The 25,239-nt window shown below is 41.8% G+C and overlaps 1 protein-coding gene across 1 annotated transcript in view; it reads right to left on the bottom strand.

The window, feature by feature from the left end:
- SYNE2 (spectrin repeat containing nuclear envelope protein 2) overlaps positions 1–25,239 on the bottom strand; it is a 503,718-nt gene that overhangs the window by 21,544 nt on the left and 456,935 nt on the right. Inside the window, 10 exon segments of the mRNA XM_089687495.1 lie at positions 7,162–7,282; positions 7,369–7,511; positions 9,062–9,130; positions 9,540–9,819; positions 11,271–11,465; positions 12,127–12,264; positions 13,670–13,852; positions 14,092–14,242; positions 21,416–21,603; positions 21,889–22,051. Of these exon segments, the coding sequence (XP_089543621.1) occupies positions 7,162–7,282; positions 7,369–7,511; positions 9,062–9,130; positions 9,540–9,819; positions 11,271–11,465; positions 12,127–12,264; positions 13,670–13,852; positions 14,092–14,242; positions 21,416–21,603; positions 21,889–22,051 (1,631 nt within the window).

Raw genomic sequence — 25,239 nt, 5'->3', positions numbered from 1 at the left:
AAAAAAAACACAAGGAAAACACACATACACTGCTCATAAAAAGGAACACTTTGAAAACACATCAGATCTCAATGGGGAAAAATATCATGCTGGATATCTATACTGATATGGACGGGGTAATGTGTTATCATGCTGGATATCTATACTGATATGGACGGGTGTTAGGAACATAAGAATACCCCATCATTTGATGGAAATGAAAATTATCAACCTACAGAGAACTGAATTCAAAGACACCCCAAAAATCAAAGTGAAAAATGATGCAGCAGGCTAGTCCATTTTGCTGAAATCTCATTGCAGCCACTCAAAATGGTACTCAGCAGTTTGTATGGCCCCCACGTGCTTGTATGCATGCCTGACAACGTCGGGGCATACTCCTAATAAGAAGGATGGTGTCCTGGGGTGTTTCTTCCAAGATCTTGACCAGGGCATCACTGAGCTCCTGGACAGTCTGAGGTGCAACCTAGCGACGGGAGATGGACCGAAACATGATATTCCAGAGGTGTTCTATTGTATTTAGGTCAGGCGAGCGTGGGGGCCATTCAATGGTATCAATTCCTTTAGCCTCCAGGAACTGCCTGCAAGCTCTCGCTACATGAGGCCGGGCATTGTCATGCACCAGAAGGAACCCAAGACACACTGCAACAGCGTAGGGTCTGACAATGGGTCCAAGGATTTCATCCCGATACTCAATGGCAGTCAGGGTGCCATTATATAGCCTGGAGAGGTCTGTGTGTCCCTCAATGGATATGCCTCCACAGACCTTTACTGACCCACCACCAAAATGGTCATGCTGAACGATGTTACAGGCAGCACAATGTTCTCCACGGCTTCTCCAGACCCTTTCACATCTGTCCCATGTGCTCAGGGTGAACCTGTGTATCTGTGAAAAGCACAGGGCACCAGTGGTGGACCTGCCAATTCTGGTGTTCAATGGCAAATGCCAATTGAGCTCTATGGTGCTGGGCAGTGAGCAAATGGCCCACTAGAGGATATTGAGCCCCCAAGCCCACCCCTCATGAAGTCTGTTTCAGATTGTTTTGTCAGAGATATTCACACCAGTGGCCTGCTGGAGGTCATTTTGCAGGGCTCTGGCAGTGCTCATCCTGATCCTCCTTGCACAAAGGAGCAGATACCGATCCTGTTGATGGGTTAAGGACCTTTTATGGCCCTGTCCAGCTGTTCTAGAGTAATTGCCCATCTCCAGGAATCTCCTGCATGCTCTTGAGACTGTGCTGGGAGACACAGCAAATCTTCTAGCAATGACACGTATTGATGTGCCATCTTGGAGGAGTTAGACTGCCTGTGCAACCTCTGTAGGGTCGAGGTATCACCTCATGCTACCAGTAGTTACACTGACCTTAGCCAAATGCAAAACTAGTGAAAAACAGTCAGAAAAGAGGAGTAGGGAAAAAAATGTCAGTGGCCTCCACCTGTAAAACCATTCCTGTTTTGGGGTTGTCTCATTGTTGCCCATTTAGTGCACCTGATGGTAATTTCATTAACACAAAACGGCTGAAACGGATTACCAACCCCCTCTGCTACTTAACTGACCAGATCAATATCCCAGGAGTTTAATTGACTTGATGCTATACTCCGATTAAAAAGTGTTCCTTTAAATTTTTTGAGCAGTGTATTAAGAGTGCTGGTGACTTTTGCATTAGGTCTTCTCATTCAACATCAGTACCTGACCTCACGAATGTTCTTTTGACCAAATGGACACAAATACCCATAGACACAAAATCTTGTGGAAAAAATTCCCAGAAGAGTGGAGGCTGTCACAGTCCAAAAAAGGAGGTGGCCAACTCCATGTCAATGTCTGATTTTGTAATGGATGCCCAACATGAATATATAGATGTGATTATCAGCTGTCTACAAACATCTGACCGTAGAGTGCATCTCCTTCTCTGTACAGGTGTGGACACTTTCCCAAGGATGTTTGTGAACATTCTCAGCAGGTTTTTACACAAAACCTGTGTTATAAGTTTAGTGACCCTTTAATGATTGTGCAGATGCCCAATACCGACTATCTGGCCTTTTATTATGGGCTTTGTTTGCAGTTTCCTGCAAATTATTGCACAAGAATCAAGACAACAGATTAGGTTCACATCTGTATGAGTGATTACCAACACGGGCACCTTTTCCCGGAATCCACACCCACCCACCCACACAGAAAAATGCAGATGTGTGTCAGTGCCATTAATCCTAATAGAATTTGTCTGCATTAGAAAAACCACTCCCGCACTGGGAACCACACTGCACTTGCAATTCCCATGCAGACTGCAATTCCAGAAATGGTTCAGTAACCTTTTCCCTGCTTTTCAAGAGGCTTGCATAGTCACATCAATGTGGACCTAGCCTAAAGCAAAAAAAACAAAAAAAAAAACTGATGCATTATCTTTCTGCACCACTGCATGTACAGTTCATATCCAGGTGTAGAACAGTTTTTATCCTACAGCTATTAGAGTTTTGGATGGGTAATGTTAATGTCCGAACTTGATTTGGTATCTGCCTCTGGCAATCTCTAGTACAGAAGAACTCAGAATAGATGAGAGAAGCAGCACAAGGAGTCAGTTGTATTGCACTAATCATTTTGACAGTAGAGCAACATAAAGATGACTTCACAAGTCTACTGATCCTCTTTTCACTGTCAAATCAGACACTGGGGACAAGCCCTGTGTTACTCAACTGCAGCAGAGAAAATCAGGTTGCCCGTGCTGTGTAAATCACAAAACCGGAAGAACAAAAATATAAATCCTTTTTCAGGTAAAACAGCTACCTTGTACGTATTTAATCTGTGCTTTTACCAATTTACCTGGTGTTCAGCTTCATGAATTGTAGGTTCTTTCCATTATACTTGTTAAATGTTGGTTTTAGATTTTGAATTTACTATTTTTCTGTGCTGTATTTTAGCACATTAAGCGAATCTGTCAGGTCAGTGCGTTACAGCTTTACTAGCAGATGACTAAGTGTGGTATAAAAATAGACTAACAAGTGGATAATTAAGTAATCAGCATCCCAAGATGTGTAATTGGATGAAAGACTTAAAAAAAAGAAAAAATAATAGACAAGAAAAAAAAAAAAAACCAGCCCATAAATGTGTGCAGCTAATAGCTAGTTTTTCATCTGCTAGTGGTACACACAGACAGACCTGGCTGAAAATTAGCTGCACCAAAACTTGCTCAGGGGTGGCAATTCCTATTAAAAGAGTCTATAAGGAAAACATTACAGATGCTGTCATTGCTGAGCTTTCATTCTGATAATGCCAAGTCGGCAGGCAGGATTATTCGCTGGCTTTTTTAAAATCAGGAACAGGTATGTCGATGACCAGTTCTGACTTCAATGCTTGCTTAAGCAGGTCATAGATGATGCAATTTTCTTTCCTGCAACCATGGGAGTTCCTCCCGCATAGCTATTGTGTTCCCCTGGGGTAGGGGGGTCGCGGGAAGCTATCCCTGCTGGGAGAATACAATGATTATTGTTAACAGCTATAGCCGCTGGAAATATTTCCATGCTAGAAATCCAACATGCTGGTTGTACACAAGTCGATCAATGGATCAACTTGGGTACAATCAGTCTGCCCATAGATAAATCAAATCTCAGCCAGTCCTTGCTGAACCAGCCGAGATTCGAACCGTCTATGGCTGGCTTAAGTGCAGATTCCCATACGTGCGGTGCAGACTGAAGCTCAGGTTTCACAGCTAATTCACACAGTAATTGTTCAGCGGTTCAGGTCAGATTGACATCAGGTTCAGGTCAGGATTTTATCCTGTTCACACATGTGCGGTTTAGAAACGGTTCCCATACAAATCAATAGCCTTTAATCTGCACCTGAACCGGACAAAAAAAATCGAACAGGACTTTTTTTCACAATTCACACCGAAGTCACACCACCAGTGAACTGGACATATGTGAACAGGCACCATAGGAAGCAATGTTATTTCACATGCCCTGCTGATTGGATGTGGTTCAAACCACATCCAATCCGCATATCTGTGAACCAGCACTTACTAGTCCATGGCTCAGAAACAGACAGGCAACTAGCATTTTCACAAGGATATCAACGATGGCAGCCTCCATATCACAGTACAAGTTGCTCGCCCTATTCAGTGGGACCAAACTTTAGGCAGGAACATTGGTTGAGGGTGATTGGTAAAAAGGAGAGTGGAGCTGGAATCAAAAGAGGCAACTCTAAAAGTTTTATGCTAGTGTCTCTGGACCTAAGACACTAGTACAAAGCCAAATTCAAGTCCTCAGTAGTTTAAATGTCTATGATGTGGCAGCTGGCTATAGGAGCTAGAAGTGGCTCTGTGGAGATCCAAAAAAAGATAAAAAGTGGCGCCATCTGAGTGTAGTAGTAAATAAAAACAGCTTAATTCGCACGTGTACCAATTTACATGAAAATGAATAGTAGCAATCATGTAGAATCCCACTACAGGGTTTGTCAATGGCCGCTTTGAGGAAGGACTGCTCGTCTGGGCCACTCTAGTGGATCCCATGGCTACCTGGTTGTGTGTATACGACACTGACAGCTGGTGGTGTCACTCCCGGATTTTGAGACAGACAGCGGAAATGGCACACATTCAAAGCTTACGTACTCCTTCTTTAGGCCATGCAGTGGCCATCTTGGAGAAGGCTCATATGGACTGAGTCGGCGGACAATAGAGCCCAACGGACCAAGGACAAAGTTCTATATAGAAGCCTAATCTGCCACTTGCATAAATAATACAAGAGCTACTAATACCTAGGCAAGTAGATACTGGTATTACCACAATAATATGATAAACAGTAAAATAAAGGCTACTTCCACATTACATTGGTTGTTCACAAAATGCATAGACTGGAAAATACATACTCTCTGTGCTGCAGTTTGGATACGCTACCCTGCATGATGAGCTAAATGGGTTCCTTCCAGAACATAGCATAATGTAATAAAGAGCCCTGAAAATGGATTCCTGATTAGGGGGAAGGAATATTCACAATTGGTATGTCAGATCCATCAGGACCACGTCCAAGTATTAACATATACAAAAAGAAACAAAGGCATAAAGGACTTTAAAGGTGTTCATATATCCTCAGGATAAAAAAAAGGTTGACACACTGAATATATAAAAAATAGAATTATATTACATCTAGTAAAATGGAACACACCCTCCCATATAATCCGGTAAGAAAATTAACCCTTCAGTACAGTGAACCCCAATTCACACCTTCCCTTTTCTAACAATACCCAACTATGATTGAAAGGTTACCAGTATAACCATCATCAATATGGAAAGGTGATATGATGGTAGAACCCAACACATTTCACTGAAACATCTTCAGGGGTTCAGAGGAGGGGAAAACACCATACGGACGGTTGCTCAGACCAAAGATCGACCCCAAGAAACAGAGATGGGCACAACGGGACCGGACATTGCCGGGACCTTGCGGGCCAAAGCACACAGCAGCCTGCACACCACAATGTTTCTATGATTTGGAGGAGGATAGCCATGGACTAGGAATCTCCTTTTCCTCAGGCAATGGCCCACAAAGAATTTTCAAGATAGTATGTAGCTTGATAGATGTCAAATACCTGCAGTAACTGGGACCCTAACGATTCCAAAAAATGTCATCCACCCTCCGTGGAAAGACGAAAATCCAAAGTCAGGTAGGCAATATAGCTCTCTGTCTTTTCCTACATAAGCCTCTCTCCAAGGGATGAGCATCACCCATAAAGGGGTTCACTGTACTGAAGGGTTCATTTTCTTACCCGATTCTATGGGAGGGTGTGTATGTTCCATTTTACTATATGTAATAAAATTATATTTTTTATATATTCAGTGTCAAAGTTTTTTATTCTGAGGGTATATGAGCAGCTTTAAAGTCATTTACGCCTTTGTTTCTTTTTGTATAGAAATTAGGGGAAAAGGAGTTTCCCGAAATGAGCACCAACAGTGTTTTATCCAGTTTTGTTATGAAAGTTTAAAGTGTATGCAGGCAGGTAAGTTTATTTTACTGCAGAAGAGACATGTCTATCCAGCAATAAACAGCCTGCCTACCATTGTTTACTTGAATATAGATTTTAGTTCTGCTTTACACAATCACAAACTACCAGGTGATAGTATATTAAGCAAGAGTAGGTTTTACTGATTGAGTGAAAGCTATAAAAAAAAAAAGTGTTTTTTGTTTTTAACATTAGAAATTTAACTGCCGCCCGCCTGCCATATAAGGAAAAGAAGGGGGCAAGGCGGTTCTCTCGTTCTGGGAGGACATCATAAGACATCCTCCCACTCTAACTGTGGGGGCACGCAGCACGGCGATCGGTGGTGCGCTGTGTCCCTGGGACACAGCAGATCTCCGATCAGCGGAAAGAGCAGATGACTTTGGCTCTGTCATGTGATCAGCTGTGTCCAATCACAGCTGATCGCATGTAAATAAGGAAATGCCGGTTATTAGCATTTCTCTCCCCACGAGCTGTCACACTTAGAGGAGAGACAGTAATCGGCATTCCTCAGAGGGGCCATCTACACTGATCATCAGGGCACTGATGATCAGTGTAGCCCTATCAATGCCACATGTCAGTGCCCACCAGTGCACATCAATGCCACATATCAGTGCTGCCTGTGAGGGCTGCCAGTCAGTGCCGCCTGTGAGGGCTGCCAGTCAGTGCCGCCTGTGAGGGCTGCCAGTCAGTGCCGCCTAACTGTGCAAGTTAGTGCCGCCTATCAGTGCCATATATGAGTACTGCCTTTCAGTGCCCATCAGTGATGCCTGTGAATGCCCACCAGTGCCACCTACCAGTGCCTTCTCATCAGTGCCCATCAGTGCAGCCTATCCATGGCCATCACTGCAGTCTCATTAGCGCACATCAGTGAAGGAGAAAAATTACTAATTTACAACATTTTATAACAGAAACTAAGAAAAAAAATGTTTTTTACTAAATTTTCAGTTTTTCGTTTATCAAAAAATAAAAACCCCAGTGGTAATTAAATACCACCAAAATAAAGCTCTATCTGTCTCAAAAAAATTCTAAAAATTTCCTTTGGGTACAGTGTTACATGACCGCGCAACTGTCATTCAAAGCACGACAGCGTTAAAAGCTGAAAATTGGCCTGGGCAGAAGGGGGTGAAAGTGCCCGGTAGGCAAGTGGTTGAACAACATGTTCTATCCTATTATACCTGAATGTGTCTCTGGGCTGTAAATTCCTCTAAGACCCTGGTCATCGAGCTGTTCATTAATGGTATCTGATGTTCTCACATCGGTCTCTCTGGAGGGAGTGGAAGTGGAGGTTTTCTCACTCTAGAAATACAAAAGCACAGTCATTAAGCAGCTGTAGCATTGCACTATTGTCCCCCATTACCAGTAGCTAACAATGTAAAACTTACAGCAGACACAGCAATCAAGATGTTTGTTCCTACTGTAGCGGATATCAATCCCTGTGTACTCTCATTTTGTTTGTACTCTGGCTTTACAACTGCCATGTGCTTGTCTGGAGAATGCCATGATGGAGTTTCCAAATCTGATTTCCCTGTAATAGCAGATTATTATTATTATTAGTTGAAAGTATGGAGAACTGTGGAAAGTGGTGCCGTCGAGCAATGCCAACCATTCTTTCTACAGGCACCACCATAAAAACTTACCAGCAGCATTTAAGGGAAAAGCGTGGATGCAGGATATGAGAAGCACCCAAATCAAGGTTATATGACATTTTAAAAAGAGAAAAAGCTGATGTAAAAGGTTAGATCGGTAGTACTTATAATGAATGGCTTAGCAAAATGTTCCGAAATGCCCATGCAAACCACATAAAATAAAAAAGATGGTTTAATTGTAACTGCACCTTTCTGATATACTGTAAAGCAGGATGGGGAAGCAGCAAACTGTCATAAGACCATTAACTATGGTTGAAGATTCTATCATCCTCAATGGAGAAAGTCCAAACTCCTTGCCATGGAGTTCTTTGTATAGCTATGTACTTTAACTGCAACAAATGTTCACAAGAACAACATTTCACATGTCTACAATTCTCCCTGGATTATATTCTGTTTAGGGAAGCTAAAGCCAACTCCAACCAATCATTTTATTTTGCACTGGATAAGCATGAAAGGGTTAGATTATGGGGTTGATTTACTAAAACTGGAGAGTGCAGATTATGGGGTTGATTTACTAAAACTGGGGAGTGCAGATTATGGGGTTAATTTACTAAAACTGGAGAGTGCAGATTGTGGGGTTGATTTACTAAAACCGGAGAGTGCAAATTCTGGTGCAACTGTGCACTGTAGCCAATCAAGCTTCTAACTTCGGCTTGTTCAATTTGACAAAAAAAACCCCCAAAAAACTGGAAGCTGATTAGCCTCTTTGCGCGCTCCAGTTTTAGTAAATAAACTTGGCGAGGAAGGGTTGAAACCTCTGACAACATTTTTATTGCAGCCTGTGCCTTTAACCTCCAGCTTTTGTAGAGGAAACATAGGGACAGGAAGAAACAAAAGACATTTTATTTGTTCCCTACTTCATCTAAAACCAAAAGAAGAAACTAACTGAAGTATAGAAACTATCATCAACTGATCATATAAATGATTTACAGACACTGCTTCTCCATTCTGCCTTAGATTATCAAATGTGCAACTAAGGTGCAAAGAGGTAGTTATGGCTTAAATCCAAAGTGATTTCATTGCAAAAGTGTGGGGTAAAAATTCAAATGATGTGGAAAAGCTAAATCAACAAAGACAAAAATACACAAAGTGTCAAGCATTGTGTATATTCATTGGTGTGCAATTTCTTAGCAAGGCAGAGGCAAAAAGAAGAAAATTAAAAATAAATAAAATGATGCCACGTCAGAATAATGCATATATCCCAAGAACATGGCCACACATCAATAATGCTGTTGTACAATCTGTCAGCCAGCAACAGAGATGTTGGTGATGTGCCATGATGGACATCCTGGGATGTGGTTTGGGACATATGATGCTCACACAAGAAGCAGTAGAGGTAACGGCGCAGATGAAGGGGTATGAGGAAGGAGTAAGCGTGCATCACAGCAATGGTGCCAGAGTGAGACACATGCATTGGGCTGGGGCCTACCAGAAGATGCTTGGACAGTTTTTGTTGTCATTATGACATAGGCCTCGGGACTTTCAGCAATTTCTACATCTGGAAGAAAGCAAGGTAATTTTTTTTCCCCTCAGTGTAAAGAATGTAAACAAAACTGGAAAATGCAAACAATGATGAAGAATAAAGGCAATAATAGAACATGTTTGAAGAGACTCTGCCACATTGCCCACCCCCAACCCTCTCACCTTCAGGAGTCAAGCTCTGTGTGAATTCATTGCCAGCAGATTATAGAGCTTACACTGGGCTGATGTTCTTCTCATCAGTTAAGAGTCTGAGCTTGGTGATGGGCCACTCAGGGCACAAGGTCTACATGCGCCCCCATACCTAGAAGTGCTGGGGATTTGCAGTGGAGGAGCAGGGCATTGTTGAATAAAGGAGTAAGGCGAGTGACAGATTCTCTTTGGTCAAACATTTATGGTAATACCAAATAAATACCAAAAACCTTTACCTGACAAAGAATTGTAATAGGCACCCTCCTCCTCATTCTCGTGCATAGAAGATCCGCCCACGTCAACAGTTGGATCCCACTCTAGAGGAATGGAGTCTACACTGACTGGAGTTTCACGGCCTGACCTCTCATGTGGGAGCGGTGGCGGCATCAGGTGGCACAGAGACTGGTGTGAGGTCTCTACTTCAGGGATTGTGGAATGCCAGGAAGAATTCTGGATTTCTCTTGAATCTTCTCCATCTGTATCATTTTCAGATGTTTCTCTTTCTTCATCTAAATTCTTTACAGGAGTAAGAGAAAAACAAGGTCTTCTTAGAGAATTTTTGTATGTGACCATGCGTTAAAAAAAAAGAAAAAAAAAAAAAAGAAAACAGTCTAACTAGAAAAGTCTCCAATAAGGCTCAGTTCACACTAGATCCGGGCTGCGGGCTGCGGTACAGCAGCCCATTCATTTGATAGGGCTGCCGTGCCTCCCAAAATGCAGAGCAAGGTCCCTGCAACTTTCCAGAAATCCCAGCCTGCATTGGGAATCTTACTACAGTACAGTTCCAAGTGTAGGCGGCGTCCCATTAAGACTAATGGGTCCCATGTTTTGTGTGCGGGTGGTTGCAGCTGCGGGATGAAATGCAGGTCCTGCAGCAGCATCCACCCGCACTAGTGTGAGCCGAGCCTAAAGGAAGGTTTATATATACCCATTTGGCTTGTGGTTTGATGACTCTGGCTGCTGCTATCCAACTCTTCATGGTGTGTTGGATAGTGGTTCCTCCTGCTACCATAATGTCACTGATACACTACTAATGTAGGGGGGTTGGCAGGAGGAACCCCAGTGCCCTGCTATATGTTAGATATGCATCTTCTACATAACCTCCCTATCACCCATGTACCCTAAACCAGCAATTTTGTTTTGAGACCTAATACCGCAAAGTAGGTGCAGCTTATAGATGATATATTGGTATACATTTTTTTCTTTAATTTATGAAGATTTAAGTGCAACTTCCATGTGCGATTTTATGTATGCATGCATGTTAAAAGGATACCACTACATGGTTAAGCTGTGAGAGAGTTTAGTCCCCATTCATATCTGCACATTTACCACAACAATTCTCCTTTGATCTATTCTCCCTGCATATTTGTAGCAGCAGGAGGACAGCAGACACTGAAAAGCAAAAACCCAAAACACACACTAAAATGGCCATCACTGGAAGAGGATCCCTGCTAAACATTTTCTCAGCATTAGGTTTTCTACAAACTGACAGGTCCACCTTGCTAATTTTTGTAATGAAAACAATGCCCAAATGTAAACTATATCAGTAGGTTGTAAATCAGCTTTTTACTGTGCCTTGAAAAAGTATTCATACCCCTTAAAATTTTCCACATTTTGTCATATTACAACCAAAAATGTAAATGTATTTTATTGGGATTGCAGAGAAAGGTGGTTCTACAAAGTATTGACTCTGGGGGGCTGAATACAATGCACGCCACACTTTTCAGATATTTATTTGTAAAACAATTTTAAAAACCATTTATCATTTTCCTTCCACTTCACAATTACGTGCCACTTTGTGTTGGTCTATCACATAAAATCCCAATGAAATACATTTACATTTTTGGTTGTAACTTGACAAAATGTGAAAAATTTCAAGGGGTATGAATACTTTTTCAGGGCACTGTAGCCTGACAACCTCATGCCCTCCCATACAGTTCTTACCCTCCCATACAGTTCTTACTTACCAAACCCTTTGATGTCAGTCTCTCATGGAATCTGTAGACTCTTCCAAATACCTCTTGGCAATATCTGTGAATCTCTTCCAGCTCATCCTCAATAACCACGGCATCCATAGCCTCACTTTTCTGGATTAGTTGCTCTCCAAAAACTATCAACTGGTCGATCTTGTTGGTGTTCAAGGTAATTTCTTGTTTAAATCCCTGAAACACAAACACAGCCATAACTATAACACGTAGTTGAACCACAAAATGAAAGGTTTAATGGCTAGCTAATGTTTTAATTTCTTGCACATTTTTCATGGTCCTAGTGAACATGATCTAACCAGAGCATGGCTTGTTCACATTCAATACTATAGTTCTGCAAACTTGTAAATAAACATTGGCTTTAGACCTAACTGGCTTATATTAGCCCATGTGTGGCTTAGAAAGACTCCCATAACTCACTTATCCATCTAATTGTGAAAGAGAATGGGAAATCTGTCTGTGTGTATACTGGCATGCTTCTGCCTACTAAAAACTATCATAGGGATGATCTTTAAAAGACTAAACAAACACTCTGCTATGGTATAAGCTACACAAGTAGCATTTAGTTGGGATTAATTGCACAATGGTTCAGTTGTGGATAACGGATTGCTATTAGACACTTAAGTGTACATCAGAGTAAGCAATTTGTTCAATAGCACAAGGTAGTAGTAGCCTTTTCACCTAATGCACATAACTTTTTATAGTGGAATCAATGTATAGCACTTAATTTCGATGAAACATATATTACAAACCACATACAACATATAAAAACACAAACAAGTGTCAATATAAAATACAAAGAATATCATGGACAACAAATGGGAAAAAAATTACATACAATTAACTGTTGCATTTTCTCCTCGATGTCGCTTTCTGAGAAATGCTCCACATTAGTAAGTTGTAAGTCCATTTCCGTAAGCCACACCAGAATGCAGTCTCTGGTACCTTCAAAGTCTTCTCTTTGGCTAGTAAAATGCTGAAGGAAAACATAAGATCATTTAAACACAAGAAATACTACAAATAAAAAACAAACCTTTTGAGTCCACAGCACATTTATACCAGCATATCCTCTGACCATTAGCAATCCTGCAATAATCAAAAGTGTAAAATGGTATATGATGGGAGAAAGGGGGAAGGGAAGCTATAGCCAGCAACACTGATCATGGTATTCTAATGGCAGGGAACTCTCCCCACTGTCAGAATACAACAGCTCCACAGGAGGGAATCCCCCATCAACACCCAGTGTATTGATGGGGACACCAAATCACTTTTGTTTGTTCAACCAGCAAATGAATCATCAATGGCCTGCCTGAGGAATAGTGACATTCCTTATCTTTTTTCACTTCCTACTCCAGAGGCATTAGAGGAATGGGAGGAAATTTCACCAAACCCACCAAAAGATAAACCCTTGTTCCTCTGATTATAACATTTAAAATGTTCCATCATTTTCTGTATCAGTGACAATGGTTACTTGGACAAATAAAGAGTTAATCTCCCCAAAAGGAACATAGACAGCAATAAAACCTAAAGGAGTTTTCAGCACTTCTATCTATACTAAACTAAAACAATGTTTGCGTTTTAAAGCGATTTCATGTTCCTGTTTTCATGGCTATCATTTTCATTACATCAGTAAATACGACCAGCCCCTGTACCATATAGATCCTGTAGGGGCTTTGAAATCTGATACAGGACTGTGGAAAGCACCTGTTACCACTAGAAGTTTCCAGTTGCTATGAATCTCTCAATAGTTGAGATTTCAGACGCCGGATACTATCATACACTACTACGCATGCCATCAGTGGTGGTGCACGAAAGTGAGTAGACCACTTTTAGATAATTGTTGTCATCAGGACAAGGGAGGAAGTATGGATGTAATTGTGAAGGAAAAGTGGGCACATGGACAAAAGGAACAAAAATGGAGGCGAATGGTAAATAGATGTATGATAAAACAAATGCTCCAAGAATTAGAGGCCGTATGGCGATTGAAGGGGGTAAATAAAGGTTCTCAGAAACCTTCTTTAAAAGTTTATAGGAGGTTCACCAATATGAAGTACAGGAAGCTTCATATTGTGTCCGGAGGATGAGAGATGACTAAACTGCTTCCATACTGAAAGCTACACATTGCCTTAGTAAGGAATAGGGGATGCTGGTAGAGCTGTCAAGAAAAAAAAATGGTTTTACTTTTGGGCTGGGCTGTTGTTAAGACACCCAAACACTTGTTCCAACTGTGCTGAAACCAGATTTACAAAAAAGCAGATAAATAAAGCAGCAGATAAACATCATTCATAAAGCCAAGTCAAAAGTAAGTTGAACTCTTGCTGTGTGTTAGCTCTGAAGCTCACAAAGTAACCCATAGGATGACCTCTGCCCCCTTGCCTTACCTTCAGCCTCCTCAGAATGGCAGCCACTCTTCTCTGGAGCTGGTCCCACCTCTGGTTGCCTTCATGTACCATCTGCTTCAATCTGCTGGCTGCATCAGTGCGATTCTCTCGAGCAAGTCTCCTGTACTGCTTGTTTATCAGTTCCAAATGAGTAAGACGCTCATGAATCTGCCGCTGAAAGGCCTAGAGTGACATTTTACAACTGGTAAATAAAAAGTTTTATAGCAATAGATGTTTTCATTAATCTTGATGATTGTAAGCTTTAACGAGCAGGGCCCTCTGTTTCCTCTTGTACCAAATTGTATTGTGACTATAATGTCTACCTTCATTTTGTAAACGCTACGCAAACTGTTGGCGCTATATAAATCCTGTATAATAATTATTGTGCAGAATTCTATTTTATGGCCTCTGCAGATACAAACCTCAAACTTCTTTTGTTCTTCTTTGGCTTTCGTGTACAGTACATCAGAAGAGTCTGGAGAAGCAGCCATTGCTTCAGCATCTTTAAGCCAGTCATCAAATTTAGAGTAATCCTCCAGGAACTTTTGCCACAAACGCCAAGTTTCCTCAATTCTAGGAAAAAATAAATAAAATGAATACTTATGGGCTTGAGCGGGTGGCTTTGAGGATCTGGGTTAGAGAGATTCCCCCCCCCCCATTTTAAGATGGTCACTAAAAAGGTGTGAACTTTTCCCATCAGTAATCTGTTGTGATAAAAACCTGAGGGAGAACCTTGCCCAATAAAAAAAATAATAAACTTACAGTGTAGCTCTAGACAAAAAATGTTATTAGTTTTGGAAAGAATAAGAAGAGTGCTCCTAAAGAAAACAGTTGAGTTTTCATTGCCATCTGTGTTCCCCTTGTCACTGGTACAGACTATCAGAAAATCCAAAATTTTACAGCTGATACCACCATGTGTTCCAAGTGACAACTATCTAAGCCTTGGTTCACACTAGTGTAGTTTTGGGGGACACGGCACAGCAGCCCATTCATTTGAATGGGCTGCCGTACCTTGCAAAACGACAGAAAAAGGTCTCTACACCTTTCTAGAAATCGTAGCCTGCACTGGGAACCACACTACAGTTTGTTCCTCAGTACAGGTGCGATTTCCAGTGTGGGCGGATTGCCTTTAAGATAAATGGCATCCGCCTGTGGGTTCCGCATCTTTTGTGCAGGTGGTTGTTGCTGTGGGACAAAGTGCATGAAACAGGGGTAAGAGGGGATTCCCCCCCTCATATTATTAAAAAAAAAATGTATCAAGTGTTTAACTGTTCCCTATTCTATCAAAAAACAAAGTTTTGTTTAGATCTATCCTAATTTTCCATAGCAATTGTAGGCATGTATACATACATTCATAGTTGTGCATTAAGGACTTCATTCAGGTGAACAAATCAATAATGCAGGACACGACAACCAAAAATGTTATTTACAGGACATTTCCATACTGACCAGTTAAAAATAAACGAGGGGCATTTACTAAGCAATATAAATGCAAGTCAGGCTGCCTGTCAAGGGCATCTAAACCCAAAAATACTATTTTATAAACCTGCAGCTTACCGGTCCTTAACTGTGGTGGCTGTATTCAAGTTCTTTCTTCAGTCCCCCCCCCCCCTTTATTTTCAACTGGTAATTCTGCAAATAAACTTCCTGTATACATTCATTTCTCCATTGTATCTATGAGGGCCGCCATGGTTGTCATGCAGGCTGGACTTCAAACAGGTCTTACTATGTTCATCTCCATCACATGATGGGACTAGTAATTTACACAATACTTGCTGAAAATGTTCTTAGCCTGAATAGTGAAAACTACTGCAGCCACTACTACATCAAAGCTTCAATATATAAAAATTTTTTTTTGGGGGGGGTTCAGATAAGTGTAAATAAAGTCTATGTGACTGATCTATGCATATTTGCTACTACTGTATCAGTACTCATGGCAGCACAGATTTGCACAGGTCTGCAACAGATTTACCATTGGAGAGAAGATGGATTTTCACTCAAAACAGATGGAGAGCTACTTCCCTAATGCCATTATGCAAAAAAAAAAATAAACACAAAGGCAGGGCACAGTGGACATGTATTTCAGGAATGCCATATATAAATGTCACTCCAAAAATCACACATGGCTGGCCAGTGTGTCTGTCAATGGCTGTGATCTGCGCCATCATCGAACAAGCTCAGACTATAGACATGAGGGGAATTTATAAAAAAAAAAACTGAGAAACTGTGCATGGCAACCAGTTTCTATCTTTCATTTTCAAAGCTTAACTAAACAAGCTGAAGATAGAGGCTGATTGGCTGCCACATACAGTTGCTCCAATTTTGATAAATTCCCCTCAACGTACAGAGCGGATACAATCAGCTCTGTACCTTGCAATTGCTAGGATCACCAATTACAAAGCCACTTGGAAAGAGGAAGTAATGAATGAATAAATCATCTGTTAGTAGAAAATAAGAGGCAACAGCAGAGTCAAGGTATCCATTTGATTGTGGCATAATTTTTAATCACCTACCCTCACCTATTCATCACAGCTTCATCCTGCTACCACAGTGATTATATATTAACCCCCCCTCCCCCATCTCCTTATCCCACACATTAACCCCTTGTCTCCATCCTCACGCTCTATGTGACCTGTATATTGTTCACACACTCTCCATCCAATCTGACAGAGCTTGAGCTATTTTGCAAACACAAATGGGCAAAAGGTTCACTCTCTAGATGTGCAAAGCTGGTAGAGACATCCCCAAAAAGACTTGCAGCTGTATTTGCAGTGAAAGGTGGTTCTACAAAGTATTGACTCCGGGGGGGCTGAATACAAATGCACGCCACACTTTTCATTTGTATTTGTAAATTTTGAAAAACATTTATCATTTTCCTTCCACTTCATAATTATGTACCACTTTGTGTTGGTCTAGCACATAAACTCCCAATAAAATACATTTACGTTTTTTGGTTGTAACATGACAATGTGGAAAATTTCAAGGAATATGAATCCTTTTTCAAGGCACTGTATATATACACGAGATATCAATCCCTTGTGTAGTGAAGCATGAAGCACTTCAGCCATTAATGTGAAGCTAGACATGGTGAGGGAGCGATTCTGCTTTCTGAAGAGCGTGTCTAAGCTGCAGATATTTATAAAAATGTTTATGGGTTAGCGAAAACTCCAATCTCAACTGGTCGTAAGTCTTGAGGAAAGTATCTGGAAAAACACAATGAGCAATATATAAAATACCCCTTTGTCTCCATCCAGAGAATCTCTCTAATTTAACTATGGGTACCTGGGATTATGCCACATGGAGTGGATTCTAAGAAGCCAGAAATGGATAGCGCAGCTTTTAAGGATTTCCAGACTTTCAATAAGAGTGGCAGTAGGGCAGGAGGAGGGAAGGACCAGTAAATCCATTTTCAAATGAGAAATAGCCAGCCAATCATGATTAGTGATCATCTGAGTAATTGGGTCCAAATTATCCTGACAGCCCCAACCAGAAAAGTGCTGGAATTGGGCAGCAAGGCCCCCCCTGTCCTTACCATACTGTAGGGTAGTCAAGCTTATCTGGGCAGTTTGCCATTTTCAGATAAGGTCCCTAAACTGGGAATCAACTCGCTTAAATCATTTCTGTGGGATCCATATAGGGGTTAAAGGGCCCAGATCCTTTTAATAAACTGAACTCCCTCCAAACTCTCATACACCAGCTATGACTCTTCCATCTTTGTCTAATAAGGGTTGTAAATATAATAGGAGATATTTAGAGGGGTCTGAGGAGATCACCACACCAAGATATTTGAAGGATGTAGTTACAGGGATTTGTCTTGCACACACAGGCAAAGGGGAGGGCAACGAATCAATGGGGTATAACAGATTTTGTACAATTTATGATGAAGCCCGAAAAGGTTCCAAATTTCATAATGGTCTCCATCAAAGTTTGGAGTTAAAAGGTATCTTCAGTAGAAGACCTACAATAGAGGGGTCTCTGCAAATCAGGATATCCACATGGCAATTTACAAGATGTAAATCTGATACTGACGGCTTGGTGGCAGATACCACAGCATACCTTCAGAGGTTTACTGGAATCCATGCCCTGACCGGTCAGGCCCCACAGTGGAATGCGCATTCCGGTTGCATTTGTTGCACATAGGGCAGCCTATTTGCTTGAATAGGCTGCCCTGTGCATGAAAAAAAAAACATGCCAAAAGAGGCTCCAGCACCTTCTAAGGTGCAGCACATTTTCTTCAGCATGCATTTTGGTACATTTGTAGCTCATTTGCCATGCAACAACACACTGCTAAACAAGATCAGCACAGCTGGCGACGCTGATCTACCATTTCCAACAGGCTGGTTTTACACAAGCTGATCTGCTGATTTTAGGTGCAAAGCTTAACAGGCTCCCAAAAAAGAAAACAAAAAAAAAAGCTAAATGTTTAACCTGCAAAAAAAAAAAAAAAAAGTGCATTAATTTATTTTAAGCAGGACTTCACCCAAAAAGGGGGAAGTTCCACTTGTTTGCTTCCTCCCCCCCACCTCTTTAACAATTGTCATTTTTCGGGCAGGCGCGGGTATCTGGCCTTTACTTCCAGTCAAATTGCCTCGGAGATTCAAGAGAATGTTTGCTTTCCCCCGCCTTCAGAAAAGTGACAAAGAACACACTTTGGGGTTTTTTTTTTTTGCTATTTTTCATACTTTATTGGTTTATGCCATCTTTTATTTGTTATTGATGTTCTTAGTGATCTATTGATAATTGTAGACGTATTATCTATTTGTGTCTATATATTTATCCTCACTTGTGGTTTTTTTGGACAAAATACAAAAAGGTACAAGGTGAGCATACTAAGTGCAAGGTAAGTACAGGCTTCTGTGATAAGAGGAGGTGTGTGGCCCATGAGGATCTCAGCAATGAGCCCACTGCTCCTTCCAACCTAGAGGTGCCAGTTGACAAATTTCTACAGAAGCTCTATGGAAGGCTCCTTTGAGAGGGCCCAAGAGCTAGCTGAATGACTATTCAACTGACCTGGAAATGCTTTAGAACTCCCCAGTAAGATTTGGAGTCTGGCCTGGCAAACAGAAGGCTGGACCAACCTGCTCTACTTGCGGTCCTTTTAGTTCAAAGCGGAGTTCTGTCCCCACGACCTCCCCCCCAAAAAATTACAAGTCAGCAGCTACAAATACTGTAGCTGCTAACTTTTCATATTAGGGCACCTATCTGTGCATCCAGTGGTATCCCCATCCAGAGCCAATTCTTCACACAGCTGTGGGGTACAGGTGTCACCATCTTGACTAAGGGAAACCAGCAGTAAAGCCTTGTGAACTGAGCCAGTAGTGGGAACGGGTACCTACCTGCCAAACCCAGGTACCCACTCCCTCCTAAAAAGGTGCCAAATGTGGCAGCGGAGTGGGGGGGGGGGGTGCAGAAAAGCAGAGCTTCCACTTTTGGGTGGAACTCCGCTGTAAGATTTTCAAAGGTGATCCAATCACGTCCACCGGTCAGTTTTTCAGGCAGACCTGATTGGAAGGTCCATGCATTCCTATGGATAGGTGGGTGTAAAGGGAATTGTGACAGTTCACACCCACTTAACTCCGGGTCCAATATAGACCGCAAAATAGCAACAACAAAAAAAAAAATTTATGGAAAGGGAATCCATCCTCTTCCTTTTAGGTGACTTGGATGGTAGTCTGGTATAGTCTGTTTACTCCAAGCCGCCCATAGAGCAGTGTCCACTCTACAGAAACTGAGTGGACATGGGAGTGTCATCCGATCACTCTGCATCTGACCACTCTATTCCGATCAGAGATCCTGTGCTGATTGGAACAGAATCCACCCCATGTGAAAGAGGCCTAAGGTCGTCCAAAGCTACATGGAGATTCAATGATTGGAATATGAGCGCAAATTCTACACAAAGTGTGTATATAGGTAAATGATGTGGCTTGCCAAAAACAACACACAACTTTAGAAGCATCAATCTTTTTTTTTTTTTGATCTGTCTGGATAAACACCTACAGTCAGGTCCATAAATATTGGGACATCGACACAATTCTAACATTTATGGCTCTATACACCACCTCAATGGATTTGAAATTAATCGAACAAGATGTGCTTTAACTGCAGACTGTCAGCTTTAATTTGAGGGTATTTACGTACATCCAAATCAGGTGAACGGTGTAGGAATTACAACAGTTTGCATATGTGCCTCCCACTTGTTAAGGGACCAAAAGTAATGGGACAGAATAATAATCATAAATCAAACTTTCACTTTTTATTACTTGGTTGCAAATCCTTTGCAGTCAATTACAGCCTGAAGTCTGGAATGCATAGACATCACCAGATGCTGGGTTTCATCCCTGGTGATGCTCTGCCAGGCCTCTACTGCAACTGTCTTCAGTTCCTGCTTGTTCTTGGGGCATTTGCCCTTCAGTTTTGTCTTCAGCAAGTGAAATGCATGCTCAATTGGATTCATGTCAGCTGAATGACTTAACCATTGCATAACATTCCACTTCTTTCCCTTAAAAAACTCTTTGGTTGCTTTTGCAGTATGCTTTGGGTCATTGTCCATCTGCACTGTGAAGCGGCGTCCAATGAGTTCTGAAGCATTTGGCTGAATATGAGCAGATAATATTGCCCAAAACACTTCATAATTCATCCTGCTGCTTTTGTCAGCAGTCACATCATCAATAAATACAAGAGAACCAGTTCCATTGGCAGCTATACATGCCCACGCCATGACACTACCACCCCCATGCTTCACGGATGAGGTGGTATGCTTAGGATCATGAGCAGTTCCTTTCCTTCTCCATACTCTTCTCTTCCCATCACTCTGGTACAAGTTGATCTTGGTCTCATCTGTCCATAGGATGTTGTTCCAGAACTGGGAAGGCTTTTTTAGATGTTGTTTGGCAAACTCTAATCTGGCTTTCCTGTTTTTGAGGCTCACCAATGGTTTCCATCTTGTGGTGAACCCTCTGTATTCACTCTGGTGAAGTCTTCTCTTGATTGTTGACTTTGACACACATACACCTACCTCCTGGAGAGTGTTCTTGATCTGGCCAACTGTTGTGAAGGGTGTTTTCTTCACCAGGGAAAGAACTCTTTGGTCATCCACCACAGTTGTTTTCCGTGGTCTTCCGGGTCTTTTGGTGTTGCTGAGCTCACCGATGCATTCCTTCTTTTTAAGAATGTTCCAAACAGTTGTTTTGGCCACGCCTAATGTTTTTGCTGTCTCTCTGATGGGTTTGTTTTGTTTTTTCAGCCTAATGATGGCTTGCTTTACTGATAGTGACAGCTCTTTGGATCTCATCTTGAGAGTTGACAGCAACAGATTCCAAATGCAAATAGCACACTTGAAATGAACTCTGGATCTTTTATCTGCTCATTGTAATTGGGATAATGAGGGAATAACACACACCTGGCCATGGAACAGCTGAGAAGCCAATTGTCCCATTACTTTTGGTCCCTTAACAAGTGGGAGGCACATATGCAAACTGTTGTAATTCCTACACCGTTCACCTGATTTGGATGTAAATACCCTCAAATTAAAGCTGACAGTCTGCAGTTAAAGCACATCTTGTTCGTTTCATTACAAATCCATTGTGGTGGTGTATAGAGCCAAAAATGTTAGAATTGTGTCGATGTCCCAATATTTACGGACCTGACTGTAGCTTCCTGCATGGAATATCATACAACTGTTGGATGTCTCTTTTTGCCTACATTTGCATGAAAAAGTCACACAAAAAAATGGTAACCAACGCTTACCGGAGGCGTCTCTCCATAGACATTGTACAGATGTTTCTCCATCGTTTATCCAGACTCCGCGTGGTCTGCTGTATGGAGTCACACTCGGTTTCATTGGCACAAGCATCTGTATCATGCAACAGACGCTCACAGATATTTAACACGGAAGCCACCCCAGCGCTGTGCAGCTCAATGTCCTTTTGCAAGTCCTGGAAGAAAGAAACATTGTAGCCATTAGATCCTTTGTCTTCTGAATGTGTTCCTGTTCTCATTAGCTAGATTAGCTGAACATTTAAGTCTGATTAGCTAAAATAGCTGAACATTTGAGTCTACCTTGGCAGGTTATCTTTAGTGCTGTAATTGGCTATAGGTTGTTCTGAGTAGCCCTGCCCTTGTTTATTTGTGTTCTGTACATCAGAATCCTCACCACCGCCACTGCCCCCACCCCACCCCCAAACTTTTTTTTTTTTTTCTTTAAAGAAAAAAGCACTTGCCTTTTGTTCCTCCAGTTTCTTGTTTATCTCTTGGTCATCGCAGATGCTGTAAATCACAGGTTTGGATAATTCAGATTCAATGCGAGCCAGCCAAGTGCGCAGATTACTCATGTTTTTGTCCAGCTGCTGGATGATTACCAGTGTTTCCTTCAACTTCTTCACACTGTGCAGGAAAGAAAATTAGAGGAAATTAAAGCACATTACAAGCCGGGATACTTCTGTATACAGTCATACTAGTAATGCAGTAACATTTCAAGTAAAACTTCAGAGGAAAAAAAACAAAACAAAAAAAAAAACAAAAAAACTGTTGCATTTGCCCTATTGCTAGTGCTGCCCCCCCTGGCCTCGGGCTGACTGGGCTTAGTGAACCATCTCCACTTCTTTTCCAGTCTGAATGCTGCCCAGGGCTATTTCATCCACTTCCTGTGAAAACAGGGTATCAGGGGTACACCCCCTTTCCCACCACTGCTCTGGACTTACGCATTGTTACACAGCCCCAGTCTCCGCAGCTTTTAGAATCTCCCCTTCACTGAAAGAGGAGCACCCTTACCCGATGTTTTTTCTCTTTGGGGGAGAACCCGAGACCAAAGGTGGGCTTTAAATGAAACAAGGGGATGACTACATTGTGCACAATGCCACCATTCGTCCTTCAACACCTTTACCAGGCAATTGCAAAAAGGTAATCCCCCAAAAGAGAGAATCTAAAGCAACAGGATAGTAAAGTCTTGTTACTTTATACACCCTCTTTTGGGGGATTACCGTTTTGCATATTCATAAGTTGGGATGTGGTACCCTTTTGCCTTTTGGTAGTTACAAATCTGAAAAAGGAGAAGTACAGCCAAAGCTCTTTTGGCTGAACTTCTCCTCTGGATCAAAGGAGTGCAGTTTATTCTGTGAACCGTTTACAGCTGACGTCACTCAGCTGGTCCAGGATGGGGAAAGATCCCAACTGTAAAGTCGGGATCCACCCCAAAGTCTGGAGCGGCAGCTGGCTCAGCCTTTCAGCGATCTCTTGAGAACCAGCCGCTTCCTCCCCCTCCACAGCCCAGCGCTCCAGTGAGAATTGGAGGGACAGAGCAGACAGCGGTGACTGACAGTCCCACTCTCTGCTCAGAGTGGATGTGAGAACTCAGTGATCAGTAGTCATGTAATCGCGTTCTCACCCTTAGAGCTGGCAGGGGACCAATGCTGCATCCACCTAGGTAAGTATAATTAAAAAAAAAAACAATCCCACGCTTCTTTTTTAAATTACTTTTACTAGGCACAGTACAGCTCAATGAACAGGAATGGTCCCTAATTGTCAAAATCAGGAAACCGACCCTGAACAGTCACTGGAGTGCATACATGTAAACAAGAAGTGGTGGCAGCAAAGAGGCTGCAGGTGATCAGCAGAACAGAGTTGCAAAAAAAGTAGAAAAAAACCCATGGCAATTGGTAAGCATGCACAGTGCTTTAGCCAAATAAATGTCATTCAGTTAGGATATACATCTACTTTAAAGTGGCTTCAAATTGTCTACCTTGATGTGTTCTATGCATTAACCCCTTCACGCCTAAGGGTAAAACAAATCTAAATGTCTAAGCACAAATTTGCAATGTTGACGTGTGTTAGTAGAGTCTTACATATCATCACAGCTACTTTGTACATCCTGGTGAATTGTACCTTGTTTTTTTCAGGACAAATTGGGCTTTCATTTGGTGGTAAATGATAATAGATATCTCTTGATTTTTGTTTTATTATCAAAGGAAAACTGGCCCAAAATAGTAAAAAAAAAAAAAAAAAAATTTTTAAATTTAGCTGTGTGCTTGTTACTACCATAACCTACCACCAAAGAACAAACCATAATAAAATTTCCAGCTCGGCAATCGTAGCGATACCAAATATGTGTATGTTATTTGTTGTTTGTACCCACAGTACAGCCCAGAAACAATAGTGCACATTTTGGTTTTTTTTTTTTTACCTAAAACACACTGACACCAATTTTTTTTTTCTTTTAAATCCTGACCTTTGACCCTGACCTTTTGACCTTGACCCAAACACTTACCCTGGCACTGAACTAGATCAAACCTTGATCTAGGTGGGTTTTTTAAAAAAAAAATTCTGTTATTAATATTTATTTTTTACAATTTTTTTCCCCTCTATGCCAGGAGTTAGAGAGATACAATGTATCTCTCTCTTCCATTCATAGAAAGAAAAGAAAAAAACAAAAAAAAACACAAGGGTGCCGGGCTGTACAGTGAGTGATCACTGTGATAGCCAATCAGAGGCTATCACAGCAATCATGTGACCGATCATGTGTCCCGATCGTTAGAATGGTACCCGGGGCTCTCAGTGACACCGTGGTCTTTGTGCTGGGAGTGCGCTGTGCGGCACTCTCCCAGCAGAGAGACATATACGTAAATATGTGTCCCCACGGAAAAAAGCCCGGTTCTGTGAGGCCGCATATTTGAGTTACATCGGCGTGAAGGGGTTAAGGTAAAGAAAAAAAACCTGTTGCAGAGGATTCCTCCTTATACTTAACCGAGCCCAAATCGATCCAGTGCTAAGCATGAGAGCAGCGGCTCTCCCCCCCTCCTCACTGGGCAGATTGATATGTCAATCAAATCCTATGATGAGGGAGTGGAGGCGAGGCTGAGCTCCTCTATCGGTGTCTACAGATGCAGGCAGCGTGGCTCGTATGTGAATCAGTGCGAATGCCCCCATAGAAAGTGGCTTGCTGGGAGGGGGTAATCACCAAAGTGCTGACCGGGGACCTTACAAGGAGGAGGAGCAGGGCTGCACTGTGCAAAATAATTACACAGAACAAGTAAATATGACATGTTTGTTATTTTAATAAAAAAATATATATAAATAATGGGAGCTTTACAATCTCTTTCAGAGTTTTTGTATAACTACGCATTACCATGTACTTTTGTTACATATTAACTTTTCCTGCATGAAAAAGAAGTTCTTATCAAACAGTTTGAAAATCTGAAATGACAGTAAATAATAAACTGTCAAAAATGTTATCAGCAGCCAACGCCGAACAAATAACCTGCATGTTCTAATCAGTACTGTAAGACCAAAGTGCATCCACCTGCACACTACTAAGCGTCTTAAAGGTGGTAAGCACTTGCTTCCTCTCACGTCCAATAAGATTGAGCCTTTTGCTGTCCCGTGCAGTGTCTGATTCCTAGAAGCAGGAGGCGGACAGGTTGCTATATGGGCGGCACACGCTTATAATTTTAATGAGGCCTGTAGAGCTGCGTGTGCGAGTGTCGTGGTGTCTGCTGCTCGTAGCAAACAAATTCTTCCATTTAAGATCTCACATTGCAGCGGGAAGATAAAGTCGTCTGCTTGCTGCTGGCAAACAA

The sequence above is a fragment of the Staurois parvus genome, unplaced genomic scaffold (assembly GCF_062004578.1).
Source record: "Staurois parvus isolate SC_StPar_1 unplaced genomic scaffold, SC_StPar_1.0 ptg000426l, whole genome shotgun sequence".
In the NCBI taxonomy this organism is placed as follows: domain Eukaryota; kingdom Metazoa; phylum Chordata; class Amphibia; order Anura; family Ranidae; genus Staurois; species Staurois parvus.
Note: the sequence above shows the minus strand (reverse complement) of the source record. Positions and strands in the feature narration are given on the sequence as shown.